The sequence below is a fragment of the Chrysemys picta genome, chromosome 14 (assembly GCF_011386835.1).
Source record: "Chrysemys picta bellii isolate R12L10 chromosome 14, ASM1138683v2, whole genome shotgun sequence".
NCBI classification, from domain to species: Eukaryota; Metazoa; Chordata; order Testudines; family Emydidae; genus Chrysemys; species Chrysemys picta.
The window spans coordinates 4352430-4368918 of record NC_088804.1 but is presented as its reverse complement, the minus strand read 5'-3'; the positions used below and the strand labels follow the sequence as shown (position 1 = coordinate 4368918).

The 16489-nt window shown below is 55.6% G+C and overlaps 2 protein-coding genes across 14 annotated transcripts in view; one reads left to right on the top strand and one right to left on the bottom strand.

Annotated features, from left to right (window-relative positions):
• COG4 (component of oligomeric golgi complex 4) overlaps positions 1–9599 on the top strand; it is a 29477-nt gene extending 19878 nt beyond the window's left edge. For all 5 annotated transcript variants that reach the window (XM_065567486.1, XM_065567487.1, XM_065567489.1 and 2 more), the window contains exons 13-19: positions 850–912; positions 3586–3702; positions 5135–5227; positions 7107–7190; positions 7597–7698; positions 8201–8329; positions 8658–9599. In XM_065567486.1, the coding sequence (XP_065423558.1) occupies positions 850–912; positions 3586–3702; positions 5135–5227; positions 7107–7190; positions 7597–7698; positions 8201–8329; positions 8658–8792 (723 nt within the window). In that variant the 3' untranslated portion in view covers positions 8793–9599. The remainder of the gene's footprint in view (positions 1–849; positions 913–3585; positions 3703–5134; positions 5228–7106; positions 7191–7596; positions 7699–8200; positions 8330–8657) is intronic.
• Positions 9092–16489, bottom strand: part of FCSK (fucose kinase) — a 45420-nt gene continuing 38022 nt past the window's right edge. For 6 of the 9 annotated variants that reach the window (XM_065567476.1, XM_065567479.1, XM_065567481.1 and 3 more), the window contains 4 exons: positions 15920–16107; positions 14225–14324; positions 12565–12788; positions 9092–12173 (listed from right to left, as the gene is read on the bottom strand). In XM_065567476.1, coding sequence (XP_065423548.1) covers positions 12048–12173; positions 12565–12788; positions 14225–14324; positions 15920–16107 — 638 coding nt within the window. In that variant the 3' untranslated portion in view covers positions 9092–12047. Of the gene's footprint in view, positions 12174–12564; positions 12789–14224; positions 14325–14367; positions 15341–15919; positions 16180–16489 lie in introns of those variants that run through there. The other 3 variants (XM_065567484.1, XM_065567480.1, XM_065567485.1) reach the window with 3 other exon arrangements.

Below are 16489 nucleotides of genomic sequence, written 5' to 3'. Positions count from 1 at the left end.
AGGACACCTCTGCACCCACCCACACATGCCCTACACATGCATATGGGAGACTGCACTGTTTGACTGGTTTCCTGATCCAGCACTGAAAGGGTTTCCCACTGATGGGACATCCTTGATGCCAAGCAGACCTCAAGTGAAGTCCCTTGACTGGCAGCAGTGGTGATGGCTGGCACGGACCTGTGTGCTCTGTCTGCCCCCAGCAGCACTATGAATGCATAGCAATGAGGAGGCTATGCGGGTGGTTCATTGTGCTTGGAGGAGAGAAATCAAAGGTGTGAGTGAAGGGAGGGTGCAGGGCCGATCGCTTTATTTCATTACACTCTTGGTGACAGGGCTCTGGATTTCCTGAAGCAAAGTACTTAAAATGTCAGCGCTCCTGCCGGAGTCCCTCATTCACCTGTCAGCCCGGCTCGTTTTCCTGTCTCCAGGAAATCTCAGCATCGCACTGACATTTACTTCAACAGGTGAAGAGCAAAATGTCACCACTGCTGATGTTTTAATGAGGATTGTCACAGGGCAGGAGAATTTCTGCGCTCTCCTGCCTGCCCATCAGTGACTTGCTTTTCACCACCGCTTTCCTGGACTTTTCCTTGTGTGTAAGCAGCTGGCTCTGGGCGTTCCCAACCCAGTGTTCTCTGTGATGCTGCCGCAAAAGCAGTGCAAAACACAAGGGTGGGACTTCCTGCAGGAATGAGGCAGAGAGCTGTCACTCAAACACTTTTATATATAAAACAGTAGTGGGGGGAGGGTAGATCGGACATCACTGGAAACATAGGGTGTCTTCTACACTTACCTATTTGCAGTTGACTTACTGTGCAGTTCCATTATGCTCCTTCCTCTTTGTTCCAGGTAACCTTAAACAATGTGGAGGTCTGCAGTGAAAACATCATGACCCTGAAGAAGACTTTGGAGGTAATGTCTGGCATCTTTATTGGCTTCCTATAACCAGCCTTACAATCAACTCCCGTCCAGCTGGGTACATTTTAGGGGTTTCTGTTGTGGAATGAATGCTCCTAGCCTCCTGTGGTCTTGGCCTTACTTGACTTTTAGGGATCCTATTTAACCTCGGGTGACCTGTCCTGCTAGTTCAAATAGATTGGTAGAAAAAAATGGCTGGATGGGACCACTATCAATACTTGAGTCCATCCACCTACCTCCTGGCAGAATAGATGTAATTATCCCTAGTGAATTTCCAAATTTTCTGTGAGGCTGAAGCCTTCATTGTTTACAGGGACGGCGATTTGTTTCCTGTTTTCGTTTAATACCTAAATCTTCCTGTTGTGGGGCCATTACTACACATTCGATCTGTATCTAATGAGAACATGCTCATTCGCATACAGCTTTTACATCTGGACCTCTTCCCTTTTGACTGACTGACTTCTGGTTTTAACCTTTCTTTATCGCTCTCATTTTCCAAGGCCAGGTCTACACTACAGACCCAGCTGTGTCGCTCAGGGATGTGAAAACACCACACTCCTGAATGACACAATTATATCGATCTAACCTCTTGTGTAGACAGTGCTGTGTCTGAGAGCTGCTCCCGTCTCTCGGGGAGACGGCTTAACTACACCAGGGGGTCTCAACCTTCATTGCACCGCGACCCCCTTCTCACAACAAAAATTACTACACGACCCCAGGAGGGGGGGGGGGGGGGGGCAAAGCCTGAGCCCGCTCAAGCCCCACTACTCTGGGCGGGGGGGGGCAAAGCCTGAGCCCCACAACCCCTGGCAGGGGAGAGGGGGCATAGCCGAAGCTCAAAGGCTTCAGCCCCAGGCAGGGGGCCTGTAACCTGAGCCCCGCCGCCAAGGGCTCGGGCTTTGGCTTTAGCACTGGGCCCCAGCAAGTCTAAGCCAGCCCTGGCAACCCCATTAAAATGGGGTCACGACCTACTTCGAGGTCCCAGCCCACAGTTTGAGAAGCCCTGAACTACACTGATGGGAGACGCTTCCTTGTCTTCCGCTGTAGCTCTGTACATGTAGACCAGCCCCAAATCTCCAATACCATTTCTGCTGATCACCTTTGAACTCTGTTCAGTTTACCTCATTATTTTTACTAACGACTTATCTCCAAACTCATTTTGTCCTGGCTACCTATATGTGGTAGCCCAGTGGACTAACCAGAAGAAAATACTGTCCCTACGCACACAGACTCTTGGAAAAAAATAAAACACCACCAGCCATGAGAACCTGTTTTTTTTTTAAAAGGGGATTCAGCTCAGCTGCTAAATTAATACCTAGTGTCAAACCAGAGTGACTGCTGTCCGAAGCGTGTAGAAGACCTAGCCCATGCCTTGCAGAGCTTATAGTCTAAATAGATGTGATCCAACCAGCTGATGCCAGAAAGACTGTGGGTGGGGCCGTGGGAAGGGGGACAAGTTACGAAAAACTTGTGGTTGGTTAGAGTTGAGCAGGTATCTTAATGATTCTTAAATTAGCAGGGGGTTATTTTCAGTAGGTGTTAATACTAATCCGTATGTTTATTATTGGGGTGCGTGTGGGGTTGCAGTTGGGGAGGGGCGTAGTGGAAAAGGGCAGTGATTGAGGGCGTAGAGTGGGGAAGTAGAAGCTGGGGGGAAGAAGGTGGTCGAAGAACCTGATTTGCAAACACAATTGAGTAACTGGATTTGCCAGTGCAAACAAAGCACATGCAGACTTGTGCCTGCCCAAATCCAGAGGCTGGTGCTGAGACTCTGCCAGCTGGGGAAGACCGAACTTCTCCGTCTGTTACGCCATTTGGGGCAGGGACTGTCTTTGTTACGTCTGTACAGCTCCTAGCACAGTGGGGTGCTGCTCCATGATGGGTTCCAGGGTGCAACTGCAAAATAAATAAATATTAGTGCTCATCCCATTTCCGGTAATGTTGGGCTGTTGATGTTCATCCCAGTAAAAGAGACTTTCACGCTGGGACTTGTCCTTTTCCTAAACCACGGTTGAATGGACTGAAATCTCTCCTCTGGCCAGGCCAAGGGCTAGCTTGTCAGCGTTCGGTTAGACCTTGTGAAAATGCTAAAAGAACCTCCAGCCCTTGTTTCTCCATCTGTGACACAGAGATCATTTCCCTAGGGCTTGGATTAGAGATAGCCAGGTGGTTCCAACTCTGTCTAGTGCCACGTTTCCTGCTCCATTGTAGTCTGTTTCCACGGCAGCGGCATCGTTCTCAATGGTTTTCTTGTGACATCTGTTGTCCTCCCCTTTCCCATTTTCCACCAAGTCCAGTCAAGGGCTTGTCTGGGAATACGGCTTTTGACACCCGTACAACATGTCCAATCCCCTTCAGCCTCTCTCCTCGAATCACTCAATGCCTCTCTGGCCTCTTGGCCGGTCCTTTGTAATACAGCTGCGTTAGTTACGTTATGGCACCAAGTGTTCTCCGCAAGCATCGGGGGGGAGAGGGGGGGTTTCTTTGTATGACCGTAACAGGGTCCCGTTGTGCTGTGTGCTGTACAAACACAGAGTAAACGCTGATCCCTGCCCCCAAGAGCTGACAATCTGCTAGGCCAGTGCAGAGCGCTCCAAGTGTCCCATAGCACTTACAGCCTGCGTACGGGGGTGTTACAGCCTGCGTAGGGGTGTGTCTTTCCCACAGAGCGACTGTGCCAAGCTACTCAGCCAAGGCTTTGGGGGCGAACAAGCCGAAGCCAAGCTCGACAGCTGCCTCGCCGACATGGCTGCCGTGTCGAACAAGTTCAGAGATCTGCTGCAGGTGAGCTGCTTGCCGTGCGTGTGGTGCGCTCTGGCTGACGCAGCCACTCGGCTGGCTCTGAGATGCACCCAGAAATGGGAGATCATCAGCCCAGGGCCTGTGCTAGCTCTGGCTGTGAGTCCAGCCCAGATGGTGTGGAGGGGGGGTAAGCATTGATCGTACGCTGAGTAACAGTGATCCTCCTGGCTGGGGAGGGAGGAGCTCTAAAGGCGAGCTGCGGAGCAGAAGGAATGTGGTTCCCCTTGCTGCTTTGTGCTGAGTGAAGGTGCTCTCGCCAGGGAAAGGTGCAGTATTAGAACCATGAGTTCTCAGATCTTCCCTTCTCCCTCTTTGGGGGGAACCTTGGCAAGGCCTTCAGCGGGTATGTCTAAGGATGGCATCTGAGGAGCTCTTGCCATCCCACAGGTGTAATCCAAGAACCAGCATCTCTCTTCCCCTAGCGAAATATCCAGCTTCCCCTTCTCTCAGTGGGTAGCTGCTGCTAAGGCTACAATCTCGTGTCCTCCAGCGAGTTTGCCAAAGAGAGGACGAGGAAGGTTTAATGTTTGGGGTATGGAAGCCAAGCAGCAGAGAACTTGGTTTGAGCAAAACCTGAGACCATCTTCCTCCTTGAGAGGAGCGGGGAGAGCAAACGCGTTTTCTCTTGCTTTGCCATGCACCATCCCCGGCTTGCGTTGAGCCTCTCCTGCAGGCGGGTTCCTAGGCCCATGGCTAATGCTGAAACCCCGCAGGAAAGTCGTCTTTCGTCTGCTGCTCACCCAGTCTTGTTAAAGCTGGGTGGGAAGCAATTGGGCTCCCATGCGGCCGGAGTCACAGGCGTCCCCTTTCAGTGGAAAAGGGCAGCTGCCGGCAGCGGACTCCGAGACACCAGTTGTAATTAAAAACTTCCACCAACTGCCTGGTGAGAAGCTTCTTGCAGAGCGACCCCTCGTGTCCCCTGAGCCAGGCAGGGAGACCCTTCACGAGCGCGCTAGCCTTGCCGGTACCTAGGACTTACCTCGGCCACCACTCACAAGCTGCTGCTTGGTGACGTGGAACTACTGCTCCCCGGGAAAGCAGAGTCCCTGCGACGACAGCTAGCTCTTCTCGGAGCTTTTCCTTTGGAATCTGGCCATGGCTGCCTCCTTGCCCTATCTGGCCCTGACAAGCAGAAGGCCGTGTCAGTCAGTGGCCTTCCCCCTCTCACCTTGGAGCTAGAGCCTCACCTGGCTCCTGCGCACGGCGCTTGGCATCCAGACTCCTGGGTTCCATTCCCATCTCGACTTGCTACCTGATCCTGCACAAGTCTCTCTCCAGGCTTTGTCCCCCCCCGGGGGTCATACTCCCCTGGCTCACGGGGCAGACTCCGGGGAGGGTGCAAAGAGCAGGTGCATGTTCGTTGGAAACAAGGCGTGCTCAGTCATTTGCTGGGTCCTCTTCCTCTCCTCCCCAGGAAGGACTCAGTGAGCTGAACAGCACAGCTGTCAAACCACAGGTGAAACCCTGGATCAACCTCTTCCTTTCGGTCTCCCATAATATCGAGGAGGTAAGCCTCACCTTTCTCTGCTCCCCAAGCGTCCAACTCCGTAGGGCTCTGCACCTGTAACGGCGGGGAGGGGTCAGAGGGACAGGCCTGGCTCACTTCCCAAAGATCTTCCCTGCTGTTACCTCAGCATGGCCAGGCAATGAACTCCTTGGCCGTCCAAGGACCACCCGTGGGACTGAAACCTAGAATATGGGACCCCAGGAAAACGTGGTGAGGGGTGCAGAATGCTGCCCTGTTAGGGACCGTTCCTATCCCAGTATCACAACTCAAGACTTCTCATGCCAGTGACACAGTTCTGAAAAGCATCATACTAGCTGGTTTGTGTGGGACGGGTACATTTTGGTATGAAGGAATATCTGCTCCCCACCCCTGGAACGTCCCTTAGGATGCTCTACACTGGTGCCCGAGGGGCTAACTCTGCGGGCTGTTGCTTTAAGTAGCTGTACTGGATTAGACCATTGGTCCAGGTAGTCCTGCATCCTTGCCTTGTATCTGATACTTCAGAGCAAGGCAGAAATGCCTTGCTGGTAACACACCTGGTCAAGTTGTGCATTGGAGTACATGCATATTATGACATAGAGAGAACACGTATAAAGTTTGCGGACAATACCAAGCTGGGAGGGGTTGCAAGTGCTTTGGAGGATAGGATTAAAATTCAAGATCATCTGGAGAAATGATCTGAAGTAAATAGGATGAAATTCAATAAGGACAAATGCAAAGTCCTCCACTTAGGAAGGAACAATCAGTTGCACACATACAAACTGGGAAATGACTGCCTAAGAAGGAGTACAGCGGAAAGGGATCTGGGGATCATAGTGGACCACAAGCTAAAGTGTCAACAGTGTAACGCTGTTGCAAAAAAAAGCAAACATCATTCTGGAATGTATTAGCAGGAGTGTTGTAAACAAGACACGAGAAGCAATTCTTCCGCTCTACTCCACGCTGATTAGGCCTCACCTGGAGTATTGTGTCCAGTTCTGAATGCCACATTTCAGGAAAGATGTGGACAAATTAGAGAAAGTCCAGAGAAGAACAACAAAAATCATTAAAGGTCTAGAAAACATAACCTGTGAGGAAAGATTGAAAGAATTGGGTTTGTTTGGTCGGGAGAAGAGAAGTCTGAGAGGGGACATAACAGTTTTCAAGTACATAAAAGGTTGTTACAAGGAGGAGGGAGAAGAATTGTTCTCTTTAACCTCTAAGGATAGGACAAGAAGCAATGGGCTTAAATTGCAGCAAGGGAGGTTTAGGTTGGACATTCGGAAAAACTTCCTAATTGTCAGGGTGGCTAAGCACTGGAATAAATTGTCCAGGGAGGTTGTGGAATCTCCATCATTGGAAGTTTTTAAGAGTGGGTTAGACACACACCTGTCGGATGGTTTAGATAAGAGTTAGTCCTGCCGTTAGTGCAGGGCTGGGCTAGACAACCTCTGAAGGTGCCTTCCAGTCCTACGATTCTGTGATTCTACGTGGTGGGAGGGGGGAATCCCAGGCAATCCGTTTATCCCCCGAAGCATGGCCTTAGATCATCTTGAGCGTGCACAGCTACTATCTACCTAGCCATCTGCGAGTGCTGGGCCCAGGTCAGGCATGTCCTTGTCCTTTCTCCTGGCCTCTCCCAAGCAGGGGGACAGATGAGCACGAAAAGACTCTTCCTTTAGTGCAAATAACTTGGGCATCGTGGGGCCTGCTAAACCTTGCAGGCCAGATAAAGCTAAGCAGAGAAACTGTGGAGGACTTGATGCAGTGCAGCAGGGACGTCAGACCCATTAGGACTGCTGTAGCTAAAGCAGGTTCTCCCAGTCTGCCAGAGTGTGGCTCTTCACAAGCCAGGGGTGCTGGGGATAAGTAATTAGCCCTCGTTCTGCTCCACTGCTAGGAAGAGTTCAATGATTATGAAGCCAACGACCCATGGGTGCAGCAGTTCATCATCAACCTGGAACAGCAAATGGCAGAGTTCAAGGTGAGTTGTCCTGAGCACCAATAACCTAACTGAGGCTTTGGGCCAGTCGTGCCCAGCGGCATGGCCTGAGTGACTCCCTGCTCGGGCGGGTGATGGACACAGCCCTCCCCTCATTGCTCCTGCTGTTTAAAAGAACCCAAAGAACCCCCTTCGCGTTTATTTCTCCAGCGCTGAGCCCTCCCCGAGAGGTCAGTGAGCCTCACATCGGCGGGTGTTCCCAAGTCCCGGCGCCCCAGGCCTGAGCGCTGAGCTGTTGTGGTTTGGTTTGGCGGGTTTGGCTCTGCTCTTTAAGCACGGCCATTAGCACCGTACATGCGGCTGTTCTCACTGACTCCAGGCCTTTCGCTGGTTTCGGTTGACTTCTGCCCAGTGGCGGCAGGACAATGACGTGGTTTTCTGTCCCCAGGCTGGGCTTTCGCCCGTGATCTACGACAGCCTCAGCAGCCTGACCACCAGTCTCATTGCCATTGAGCTGGAGAAGGTGGTTCTCAAATCTACCTTCAGCCGGGTAAGCAGACAGCTGTGTCCTCCCTCCCTTGCGCAGCAGCCGCCGGATTCACGGCAGGCCCAGGAGACTCCTGCCTTTGCCCCTCTCCTACCCTAAGAGGGGTGGGGAGGCTGGGCTAGAACTCTCCGTACAGCCGTTCCCCTGCCGGCAGCGCCACTGAGCTTCCGGCTACCCTGCAATTCCAGCCTTCGAAGCTAAAGCTTCGGGTTTCCTCCCCACTCAGTGACCCCAGTGCTTGTGTCTAGACTTAGCCAGCTCAAAAGAGTCCCAATTGGAGCGAACTGTCAGGGGAAGCTTTGGCAGTGGGGCTAGGGAGACCTTGCAGAGAAACAGGCGTTGGCCCGTGAAGTGTCCGGCTATAAGCCACTGCCTACTTTCCAGCCCCAGAGCACCATGTTCCATGGAATTCTTCCCTCTCCTCACCCATCATGACATCTGTGAGATGCAAAGCCATGTGCCCATGGAATGTGGAAGGGTAACACGGTTTGCTTGGTGCGCTCAGCTTGGCGGCCTGCAGTTCGATAAGGAGCTGAGATCGCTGATAGCCTATCTCACCACCGTGACCACATGGACCATCCGGGACAAGTTTGCTCGTCTTTCCCAGATGGCGACCATCCTCAATCTGGAAAGGGTGAGCTCTCCTCTGACTCTCCATGCTGGGGGCGGTAGAATGATCATCAGCAGCTTCTTCCTAAGCCAGCCTCCACAGAGGTCTCCTAGGCTCAGCCCGGTTTTGCAGCCCCCAACGCGCTCCCCCCCCCCATGCCTGCTGTTCCTGCAGCACTTGTTGCTGGGGGAGGGGGAGGGGGGTAGTTGCAGGAGCTTAGACCTTCTGCCCACCCATCACTCCCACCCCATGCTCTGGAGTGTCTGATCTTCCATGTAGTTGGAGCTGGGGAGTAGAATGGCATATTCATGTGTTGTCGTTTCCCACAGCCTGACTTTCTTTCTTTCTCCAGGTGACAGAGATCCTGGATTATTGGGGCCCCAACTCAGGCCCCCTGACCTGGCGCCTCACCCCAGCAGAGGTCCGTCAGGTGCTGGCCCTCCGAATCGACTTCCGCAGCGAGGACATTAAGAGGCTGCGCCTGTAGCTGTCACACTATCTGCAGCGCCTGGCTGTCCTCGGATGCGCTTCATAGCGTGAACGTAGCAGCCCCTGGGCCCCGTCCTTGTGCTTCCAGCACTTGCTGCAGCAGGACTGTGACAGGTCCGGGGGTGGCCGGCTGGCTCTGTCAGCCACCAGCCCGGTGATGACTAGTGCTTCTCCCCAGTGCCCCACACATGGCTTTCCTGGTATGGGAGACCTGGACTCGAGAAGGCCCAGTGCAGCCCATTGCCCTTCAGGGAGCAGAGATACGGCGGCCGTGCAATCGCCCATGTTTTCGAGCAGTGGCGTTCCAGCAGGGCTCCTCACTGAGGTCCCTCCCCCATGACACTAACACTAAAGGATCAGGCTGTTCTGATAGAGGGTTAGAGCTTGCTCATGCCTTCCTCTGCTCGCCTTCCTGTCTCATGACAGGTTCTGTGAGTACGTGGCTGCAGTTCCAGATGCTGCCCCATGCGGTGACTCAAGCAGCGGTGACCTTGTGCAGCCCTCCACAAACCATTGGCTCCGAGTCCATGGCTGCCCTGGCCCACCAGGGGTGTAATCCTGGTGTTCTTCCCCCTGCAGTGGTGCCAGTTCACAGCTCAGTTGCTGGAGTTCCAGGGGAGGCCCTGCCCTGGAGGAGGAGCTGTCTCCTGGGCTAGTTCTTCGGGCTGGGGCCTAAGTGGGGATTGTCTGAACTTCACCCTGGGGCTGCTGAGGGTCAAGTCCCTGCCGGAATCAGGGCTCTGACTCCTCTTGTACCTGTCTACACGGTGCGGCGAGGCGGTGAATAAAGATGGAGGAGTGGGGAGTAACGTTCCTCCGGTGACGTGTGTTCCGGGCTGGGCGAGCGCACGGCCGATGGGAGCTAAGGCCGGAACCTGCTGCAGGCTCCTTCCCTACCTACAGTGTGGTGTACACTTGTCTTGTCCGTCTGCCTGGTGCCCTGAGAGCACAGAGGTGGCACTGGGCTAGTCTAAGTGATGCTGAATTTGCACTGCTTAGCCTAGTACCATGCTAGCCTCGTCTCCCTACCGTGCAGCTAGGCCGTGTGATGCTCTCAGCCCTCCCCGGGTGCAGACAAGCTCTGCCTCTCTGCAAAGCCTTGGTCTCCAGCTGGGTGGGCTGAGCTGCCTCCAGCCCAGGGCTCTGCTGGGCGGGAAGAGTGACAGCACACTGGCGGGGGGGATTCCCACAGAGGAAACTCTCAGCTCTTGGTAGTCAGAGAAAGGGCGGGGGGGGGGAGCAATGACTCACCACACACTCAAAGCTTTCTGTAGTGTTCAGGGACTTGGCTGCTGCTGGAAGCCAGGCCCGCCCTCCCAGGCAGCACTGACAGGTCGCAGAGGATCCCCCGTGATTTGGGCTGCCCCAGGGAATGTTCAGCTAGAAGGTGGAGGCTGGGCTTGGCTCCTGCACGGCTATGAACACGTCTCAAAGCATGCGGGACCATTCACCGTCCTGCTCGACCAGGCATGAGTCATCCGACGGGCTTTGTGGTCTGATCCTACTGGCAATAGGAAAAGCGGCTACACTAACCTGTTCTCAGGAGAAGGCTCAGTGCAGGAGCTACCTGCAAATCAAGCCTTAGTCACCCTTCCCATGGCCCCAGTTACTGATGCCATCTGCAGAAAGTCCATATAAAATACAGGCGCACGACCCGAGCAACTGCGGTGGTCATCTCCGCTGTACAGAGGCTTAGGAGGATCAGTTTTTTATTGGCAAACGTTGAAACATTGATTTCATTGTACATACAAATAGATGAAAAACAATTTCAGTTAATGATTGAAATGTACGGATAGGCCAGGGGTGGGCAGACTACGGCCTGTGGGCCAGATCCAGCCCACCAGCTGTTTTAATCTGGCCCTCAAGCTCCCGCTGGGGAGAGAGATCTGGGACTTGCCCTGCTCCGGCGATCCAGCCAGGGAGCAGGGTGAGGGGCCGCTCCACGCAGATCCCAGAAGCAGCGGCATGGCCCCTCTCCAGCTCCTATGCGTAGGGGCAGCCAGGAGGCTTTGCTCTGCATGCTGCCCCCACCTCAAGTGCCACCCTTGTAGCTCCCATTGGCCAGGAACAATGGCCGATGGGAGCTGCAGGGGCGGTGCCTGCGGATGGGGCAGTGTGTAGAGCCGCCTGACCATGCCTTCGCATAGGAGCCAGAGAGGGACATGCTGCTGCTTCTGGGAGCTGCTTGATGTAAGCACCGCCCTGAGCCTGCACCGCCCGGAGCCTCCCCCCGTGCCCCAGCCTTGAGCCCACTCCCACCCTCCAAATCCCTTGATCCCAGTCCGGAGCACCCTCCAGCACCCCAAACCTCTCATCCCCAGCTGGAGCCCTCACCCCCCCCCCCCATGCCCCAAACCCCTGCCCTAGCCCTGATCCCCTTCCCACCCTCCAAACCCCTTGGTCCCAGCCCAGAGCACCCTCCTGTAGCCTGAACTCCTCATTTCTGGCCCCACCCCAGATCCTGCACCCCCAACCAGAGCCCTCACCCCCTCCCACACCCAAATGCCAATTTTGAGAGCATTCATGGCCCGCCATACAATTTCTATTCCCAGATGTGGCCCTTGGGTCAAAACGTTTGCCCACCCCTGAGAAAGGCAAAGTAAGACAAACTGCTGCTTGAAGCCTTGGAGGTGTGATGTAAGGTCACTTGCAGAGTTTGACGTGATGTTCACAATTTGTGTTTTAACGGTTACAGCTTTAACTTTCGGACTCAGTGTCTCATTAAATAACACGGCTGACCCCTCCGGAATTTCCCACACTTATGAACAGAAAAAATGCTTAAAAATGAACGGTTTCAGAGTAGCAGCCGTGTTAGTCTGTGTCCGCAAAAAGAACAGGTGCCCCAAGTACTTCTGTTCTTTTTAAAAATGAACGTCGATAGTCGAAATGATAAAAAATACAAATTCTGCCAAGTCTATTTATCCAGCACAGTGACGCTGTCAAACAGCGAGGGGCCTTTCTTCCCTCTGCCGGCCTGTGAACCTGGCCTGGTTCTGTGGTAGGCACTAGCCCAGGCTGCTGTAGGGCCGAGGGCTTCCCAGCGCCATCAGCCCAATGGTAGAGGCACGTACTCTACAGCGATGATCATGCAACCGGTGCAGCTGCTGCTGCTGAAACCAGAAGTCACTCTGAATTGAAACCAAACCAGGACAGATTCACCTGACGCTCCTGTGAGTGGCAAATTACGCCAGCGTGGGAGGTTGGCTGTCTGAACATTCACTGGCAGTGCACAAAGACCAGGGCCCGCTGGCCTTCACATGACCGGTTGGGCCCTCTCATTCCCTGTGTCGCCTCTTGCTTTAGGGTCGCTCCCCACTAGCTGCAGAGAGAAGCCAGCTGTGTCCACTTCAACAGTGTGGATGCTGAAATTCCCCAGGCCCTACAACGAAAGATTATGGTTAGTAAGTATCAGAGGGGTAGCCGTGTTAGTCTGAATCTGTAAAAAGCAACAGAGGGTCCTGTGGCACCTTTGAGACTAACAGAAGTACTTCTGTTAGTCTCAAAGGTGCCACAGGACCCTCTGTTGCTTTTTATGGTTAGTATAGCGTCAGCGGGGGCCTTGCTGCTACGTGGTAATAGCTGTGGGTGTAGCACTGGGGGGCTGTTTGCTTAGTTCTAACCCCTTCCCCACTGCCTGGCCGACATGCCACGTGGCACAGGCTGCTGTAGTCTGCACCCCTCTCGCAGAGCCTGGGACACGCAAGGCCCTGCAGAGCCATCCGCTGCCCTGATCACTCAGAGATGGGTGGGAGCGAACGTGCAGGGCTCACCTCTGTGTTTGCTAGAATTTGCTGTATAAAGTCTTTCTGGCTGGGCTCTTTGGTTAAGATGTAGAGGAACCCGCCACCTCCAGCTCCAGCCAAGCTCTGCCCATAGACATACGGCTGGAGAGCATCCATCATGCGTCTGACAGCCAGAGGCTCACAACCCGGGGCCATGCACTTCTTCTGCTGCCAGTAGCGGGTCAGGCACTCTCCAAGGAGAGGCAGGTTACCTAGAGCAGACAAAGAGAATGCCAAGAATTGGTCTATGCCCAGGAGAGCTACAGCTGTTCCCTAAGGGTTCCCCACCCCTGGTCTCGCAGGGGCCGTGGGCAGGGTCGGCCCTGCCAGTGCTATCAGAACTAAATGATCCGCTTGGCCGGCCTGATACCCCAGCATTGCACCCGCTTGGTGGTGAACGCCATGGCCCCCCTTGCTAGCCAAGTCTGCATATCTGTAATGCTCCACTGGGGAAAGGGGGGTGGAGTCTGGCTCGTTCCCTGTTCTTAGCACAGATGTAGTCAGAAAAGGGACACTGCAAATACGGTGCAGCTCCCTCTTTCTCCAACCTGCCCCTTGGCTCAGGCTGCGGTGAGACGTGGCAGCTTCTGAGCTGTAGAAGCTCCATCGACTTGGAAAAGCTGCTGAGTTCTGCCTCTATCAGCGCCAGCCGCGCTGCAGACCAGCCGTCGGGGGGCTGGCGCTTGGTGGCTAGTCGTGGATTAAGGGCAGAAGGGGCCATTCGATCAGACCAGCGGCTCATCAGGGAAATGCTGCATCAAGCCTAGATCTCGAGCTTGCTTTATAGCAAGGCGTCCACCTCGATGTAAAGAGCCCAGAGGTACGGTCACTCGCCCGCTGGTTCCTCCTGATCTACGTGCTGCTCCTGCGCTCTGGGGGGGTTACACAAGCTCCTGCCTCTGACGCCCCAGTAACAAGCCGCCAGCGCTTCTGCTCTTTTTTCCAACGTTTCAACCCAGCTGCAGTTGCACCCCAGCAAGAGCAGGGCTCGCCTTGGGGGGGCGCTGGCCTGTACATCTGCTACATGGTGGGGGGAACGGACTGGGAAAGCAATTTGCTCTGCTGATGCGGTGTTAGGGCTGCATCGACATGCAGCGGCTGGAAACGACTGACCAAACCCGTTGTTTAACCAGGCCGTAAGCACAGTGCTCCAGCAGGAGCAGCCCTGGAGCCAGCTCTTGGGTGCACCTGTGGGGTTCTGGGGCTCCCTATGAAGGCATGGCCCTGTGGCACCCTGATCACATCCTAGCCAGCACTGCGGCTCCAGCCCACCTTGACAGAGCTGTTCTGTTTCCTAAGCACAAGTGGGAACTGCGCTAAAGGCATCGGAGCAGGGTTGCCTTGGCAGGAGGCGTCCATGGAATTGGCATGAAATGGAGCAGACGGCAGCTGCCTTCCTCTTCAATGTCCCAGCAGGCAATGCAGGCCAGCCACCGTGCTTAGGCTGGAGCTGGGCTCCTAGGGGACAAGTCCCATCGCGGCTAGGCCTGGGCCGGCCGGCCCAGGAGCCGTGGTGCCTTTCCTGCCTGCTAGCCCCAGCAGCACTAGCATGTACGCCCTTAGCCACAAGAGCAGGGGCACCCCCTCTCCAGGCCGTGGGGCCACGCACTCAGGGCAGGTTCAGGAGCTGAGCGTGCGGCTGCTTTACCTTGCCGAAAGGCCTGGGCGCACTGCTCCGCGTTGCTCACCAGGGCGTCGGCGTTCTGCACGATAGCTGGCAGCCTGGCATACCAGTTCCTGAGCACGTCCTGCAAGGGGAGGCCAGCCATGAACTGCATCACCTTCACCTTCACCTGGCCTTCCCAGCCCTGCTGCTGACACACACCCCGGCACTTGGGGTGCACAAGGAAAGCAGGAGTGTGCCTGTTTCACACCTGTTCAGTGCAGCTCCCGGCAGCTTTGCTGGGCCAGGGATCCTAAGGGGGGAGGGGTCGTGTGATGGCCAGAGGGCGGCTCCTCCGTGCTGGGAGGCAGGAACTGGAGCTTAACCCCTGAGGCTGGGCTATTGGCCCTGGATCCAGCTGCGACCCGGCCCCAGCACCTGAACCAGCTCGGGACTGAACAGGGAGCAGCAGCTCGTGTAACTGAAGAGAAATGGGCAGAGGTGCCACAGTCGGCTCTGCAGGGCCCCTGGCTCAGACGTTCTCTGGGGACGCAGCCAGGCCTGGGGTGGCAGCGAGCCTCATCCCCTACTGCGGAGGGCAAGGCAAGGCCAACCCCATGCTCCTCTGAGAGCTTTAATACCTCCTCCCTCCCCCAGTGGAGGCTGGAGCTCAGGTTAAGGCCCGTCTCCACTACGCTGCATGGACTCCCTCTGCCTCAGAGCCGTGACTCGAGCGGGAGAGGCAGGGCGCTGGGGACTTTAGGCCCCTGCTGGGTGACCCCCAACTCTCGCTTCCAGCAGCTATGTTCCACGCACTGTAACCAATCGTCAGGCAGGGCTCTGCCGCTAGTGGTGGGAGCTGCTGTCCGACAGCCCTGCGCTCTGTTCCTGCTGATGTGCACCTGGCTGTCCTGTGGGCTGGGCCCAGATTCTGCTGTTCCCCTGCCTACGGCTCCCCGGCTGCTGGAGCTGCGCCCCGCTAGCAGGGAGTGTGGGGCAGGGGGCCCCATGGGGAGCCCAATTGCTGAGCGGGATCGTGAGGTGGTGTGTGAGAATGATTTGCAGCCTGGCCTCTATGCGGAGCAGTTTAGGGGAAACCCCCGTCCTGCGGGCGCTGTGAGCTGGTCTCCAGAGCATGGGAATGCGGCGCCCAGGTTGTTTCTATGAGTTACAAATAAAGAAAATCCCAGTGTGACTCAGTATCCCCGCCCAGCCCTGGGCACTGTCCCCTGGTACTGGGTATGTCTGACCAGCCACCTTCCCACTGAGCATTGGATAGCTGCTCCTGGGAGCCAGCGTTCACTTTCACTGCAGCGGGGACAGAGCCAAGGGAGGGACGCAGCCAATCCCCTGCAATGAGCCACAACAACTGTGCGGCATGGGGCCGTCTGGCTGTCCTGTGTCTGTACAGCACCTAGCGCAGCAGGGGCTGGGTCCATGGCTGGGCACCTGGGTCCTAGAGTAATGTCTCTAATAAAGCTGGGGCCAATGAACCAAGCAGGGGGCTGGGAGCAGGGTATTAGGCTCAGCTCAGCTGCATGGGACAGGGGCAGGTCGTTTCCCAGCTCTGGCCCTCAGCTGTGGACCAGGGAGGGGAGTGACCCTGCTTTGTAGAGCACTGGGAGAGCTATGGCTGAACTGGTGTTGGAGAGGGCTGCTAGATCTGCCCACGCCTGCTGTGGCCTTGCTGGGGGCTGGGTGGGGAGTGCCCCCTGAGGCATGGAGGGGCACATGCTTTACCTGGAGCAGGTTGCGGGCCAGCCGAGTCTTCCCTGTGTAAATCAGGAGCAGGTGCTGGTTCAGGGTCTGGGGAAAGCCCTCCGGCACGGGGATCTGCTCCACCTCCACCTTCAGGGGCAGCAGGGCCTTCGACCTCCCGATCTTGATGCCTGGCACAAGCCCGCCAACCTGGTCCTGCCATCCTCCTCCTGCCAGCAACAGGGCCCGTTACACAGCAGCAGGCCACAAGGACGCTAATGGTTTCAGTCCCAGCCCTGCAGCTGAGGGGAATTTTGCACCGTTGTGCAAGCGCAGAATTAATGCCCCCCACAGATTTTTCTTTCCTCTGCAGAATAATTGATTCTGACGGGGAGGTGAAGGGAAGCTGCAATTACACCTTCAGCCCCACAGGGGCTGATGTGGCGCCTGAAGAGAGGGCAGCAGACTCATGGGTTGGAGCAGCCAGCCATGGAGGGGGAGGCGGCAGAGGCGTGGCCAGGTGAGGAGACATGGGCTATGGGGATGGACAGAGCGGGGCACATGGGGCTGCTGGGGGGGGTGTCACACGAGTTCAGAAGGGCTAGTGAGGGG